Below are 4247 nucleotides of genomic sequence, written 5' to 3'. Positions count from 1 at the left end.
CCTCCCCCTCTTCCCTTACCTTCCCTCCTCTCCTCTCCTCCCTTCCTCTTCCTCCCCTCCCCTCCTCCTTCCTCTGTCATTCCTATTCTACCTCCCCCTCATTCCCCTACCTCCGTACCCTCTCCCCTCCTTCACTCTTCCCTACCTCCCTTCTCAACTTCCCTCCCCTCCTTCACTCTTCCCTACTTCCCTTCCCCTCCTCCTCCTTCCTCTGCCATTCCTACTCTACCTCCCCCTCCCCTACTCTCCTTCCCTTACCTCCCTTCTCCCCCTCTACCTTCCCTTCCCTCCCCCTCCACCCTCTCCGCGTTTCCGTTAAATAAAAAATAATAATAATAAAAACAAGAAGTATGGCCATGAGAACCGGTTGGTATATAGCATCACAGGCCCCAGGGAGAGAGAGAGAGAGAGAGAGAGAGAGAGAGAGAGAGAGAGAGAGAGAGAGAGAGCGAGCGAGCAGGTGACGCGTGTGTGTGTGTGTGTGTTTGAAGGTTAAGTCCTGTTACTATTTATATATTTAGTCTATTTGCATATTTTTGTTTTAATTCGTTTCCTCTTTGTTTGTTTGTCTGTAAGTATCTGCTTATGGTGATAGTTCTCTCTCTCTCTCTCTCTCTCTCTCTGATAACAAATGTACCAGAGCACCAGAGGGCGACACGAGCCTCAATGGGCGTCACTTAAACAGCCCTGCCTGCACCACCACCGGGCTCAGGGACATCCACTAACAGACCCCTGAAGCTGAAGTCTAAAGGCAACAATAACCTCAGCTTCAAAAAACGGATTAAAAAAAAAGTCTAAAGGCACCATACGCAAACTTGTACATTTTTTCTCAATTCTCAAAGTTCCCAAAATTCCCGAAGGTTCCCTAAAATTCCCATTGAAAGTTTCCCCAGTTCAAAATTACCAGGAACTTCACAATCCTACTGAAACCTCTATCACACACACACACACACACACAAACCCCAAGGAAGTTTAACCCCTTGGCTGCGGATTTCCTACAAGTGGACATCACCAGGCTACAGAAATGGAGCAAAAAGTGGCTGCTACAATTCAGTTAAGAAAAATGTAAAGTCCTGCACCTTGGGAGAGGATATCCAGCATACCAATACCACATGGGAAACACTCTACTATCCACCACAGAGGCAGAGAAAGACCTGGAAATGTAGGTTACCAGGCTACAAGTGAAGGCCAAATCCGTGCCAATCGCAGTGGACGGGTTAAGGAGAAGCACACTACCAGAGACAGATCAACACAGCTTTACTACGCCTCATGTACACACCCGACCAGACCTGTCAACACCTTCCACAACAATGTACAAACAAGTGACTCTTAACCTGCCCTCTCTAAGCCTCCTGAGAGAGTGTCCCGGGGTCATATTCTCAAACATTTCGCCGCTCAACCACACAAGGCTTTCATAGGAGCTGTGGGCATTTTCAGGGATAGTTATATGATCTTAATGGAAGTCTGATAATTTCTTAGTGCCATGAATGTAAGAAAACACTCATTGGATCTTAACTAATCTCCTTTTTGGTCTTAGGAAATTATTGATGTGAGAGGTGGAGATGTCTGAGAATGCCACCCCTGCCCGGCTCCCACCTAGCACGCCTGTCCCTGGGTGATGGGCTGGGCGTCGGTGGTGCCGTGGGGCTCGTCCAGACCCAGCAGCCTCACCACAGACTCCCGGTATTTCTTCAGTGTGGCTTCGTCTTCACCTGGAAATAGACAAAGAAGCGTGGTGTGTATTAGTAATCAGGAGCAATGAGTAGCGGGCTTTTTTTATTATTGTTTCCTTTTTTTTTGCCCTTGGACTGTTTCCTCTACTATAAAAAAAAAAGGGTATAGCATGTGTATTAATGTGTGTGTAGTTTGTGTGGGTATGTGTGTGTGTGTAGTGTGTACTAGTATGTGTGCGTAGACTTGGTGTGTGTATAATGTGAAAGTGGAAGAATAATGATAGTGATTAGTGTGTGTGTGTGTGTGTGTGTGTGTGTGTGTGTTTATTCTTACAACAAAGGATACAGCTCAAGGGCAACAAATAGAGTGGGGGAAAAAAAAGGCCTGCTACTCGCCGTTCTCATAGTAGACAAAAGTAAAGAGCAGCCAAATGAGAAGTCAATTTCGGGTGGAGAGGTGTATAGTTTGTGTGGGTGTTTCTTTTGGTGGTAAGATAACGATGATAATTAGTGTGGGTGTGGAGGTATAATGCAACGGTTCTTTTTAGAGGTAAGGTTAAGACAATGATAATGATAGTTAGGGAAAGGTAAATGACCCTCACCTTCATTATGGATCTCTGCCACTGCCTCCCCGTACTCCTTCATCACCTCCCCGTCAGCGTCAATACCCCGGGCAGCGGCCACAACCTCGGCCGCCGCGCGTGATGGACTGTCCTCCCAGATGTACCTCTCGCGGTCCACCACCTCCTTCTCGTGCTCCCAAGGCTCCACTTTCTGTTGGGGTAGTTTGGGGTTGGGTCAGAAGTAGTCGGAGTATTTTGTGATCTATTTTCTTTAGGGTTAGTGTGATTGGGTTAAAAGAACTTGGAGTCTTGTGAGGTACAGAAATGAGAAGTTTGAGGTTAATGTAGTGAGGGGTATTGAGAACAGAAGGGTAAAATAATGTTCCACAAACTTGGGGCAACTATCTTCAAAGTTTTCCTTCACCGTCGTCTCATTATATAAGAAAGTGAGGAAGTACTGAGATAAGATAAAAGTTCTATAGATGACAGAAACAGGGCAACTATCCTTGACCGGTAGCAGCGACGGGCCAAATTTGTGGCTTTACCGTGTAGCAGTGACAGGCCAAATTTTTGCCATGATATAAACCTCCCAAAATAGATGATGCATATACTGATCACAAATGCGTTGATATATATTATGAAATGGTTTGCGCGAGTGATGATTTTTTCTTCTTTTTTCTCGCTTAGAGGGGCCTTCAAGAAACATGATCCCCGCAGCTACCGGGTCAAATGTTTCCCCTCATATTCATTGTGAAGGAAAGTGAAGAAGGTCTGGGATAAAAATGTAACAATGATCTATATATTTCCTCACCACAGACTCATTTTAAAGAAAGGTGAGGAAAAATGTATGTAAAAAAAGAACTATGGATTGAAATGACTGAATGAATGACGACAGAAACGACATAACTATCCTCAAAATATTCCCTCACCATCGACTATTTTCATCCAAGGTAAGGAAGTAATGTAATAAAGTACTATGGATGGAAATGACTGAATAGCTAAAAACAGGAATGGCATAACAATCTTCATTCTTCACTCTATAACTATCTTCATTGTTTTCCCTCACCATCGACTCATTATACAGGACAGTGAGGACGTAGTGGAGGTAGTCGAGGTTCTGCTGGGAGAGTGGGCAGCGGTCAGCCACCAGTGTGAGGACTTCCGTGGCTGGGTCGTAGCGCTCACCCACCAGACGCAGCATCTTGTCCTTCCCGTGCTCGTCCAACTCCAGGCTCTTTAGTGACACCTGGAATGTTACGAGATTTATTTTAGTTGTCAGCATCATTAAGTTGGTCGTTACTTTCATTGTCATTAAAGTACCCCTCATCATCATCATCATTACTAAGGTCCATATCCTCAAACACATACATTGGATTAGGTTTTTGTAGAGGTTGTTGTGTTAGTATTTCCATGGGTAGTTTTGTGAGCCTAGTGATAGTGTGACAAGGCTTTCATAGAGTTTGTGTGTAATATTTCCAATGATAGTTTTATGAGCCTAGTGATAGTTTGTCAAGGCTTTCATAGACTTTGTGTGTTAATATTTCCAATGATAGTTTTATGAGCCAAGTGATAGTTTGACAAGGATTCTGCATCATGAACGTGAAAAAAAAGCAAACTCATGAGAACTTGACTTCGGTAATCTCTTTTGTGGCCTAACCTAACCTAATCAACGAACCTTCAGCGTGACAATCCGCGCCTTGTCGTCCCTGATGCTGGGAGACGAGTGGAGGTACGAGCTCTTGCTGATGGTGACCGGGAAGTGTTTCTCCTGCTTGGTTACGGTCTCCAGTCCAGCGGGCCAGGGGGTGCAGAACTCTGTCACGGGGAAGGAGTATTATTTATTTATTTATTCATTTATTTTTTACAGTAAGGATATAGACCAAAGGCAAAACCAAAAAGAAAAAAAAGGCCGCTCAGCCCTACTCCTATAAAAGCAAATAGAAATAAATGCGTTAGTGCTTATCTCTGTACCATTGGCCCTTAAGACAGTGGCGTGAAATAACCCATCACC

The 4247-nt window shown here is 44.6% G+C and overlaps 1 protein-coding gene across 1 annotated transcript; it reads right to left on the bottom strand.

Annotated features, from left to right (window-relative positions):
- Window positions 1-1240: 1240 nt before the first annotated feature.
- LOC127002985 (28S ribosomal protein S35, mitochondrial-like) lies at window positions 1241-4070 on the bottom strand (the record flags this gene model as incomplete). The annotated part of the gene is made up of 4 exons (XM_050869336.1): window positions 1241-1712; window positions 2276-2447; window positions 3303-3482; window positions 3912-4070. Coding segments are annotated over 4 exons (627 nt in total), but the record flags the coding sequence as incomplete, so codon positions are not given.
- Window positions 4071-4247: the final 177 nt, after the last annotated feature.

The sequence above is a fragment of the Eriocheir sinensis genome, chromosome 24 (assembly GCF_024679095.1).
Source record: "Eriocheir sinensis breed Jianghai 21 chromosome 24, ASM2467909v1, whole genome shotgun sequence".
NCBI lineage: Eukaryota > Metazoa > Arthropoda > Malacostraca > Decapoda > Varunidae > Eriocheir > Eriocheir sinensis.
This window is presented reverse-complemented; position numbering and strand designations above follow the sequence as displayed.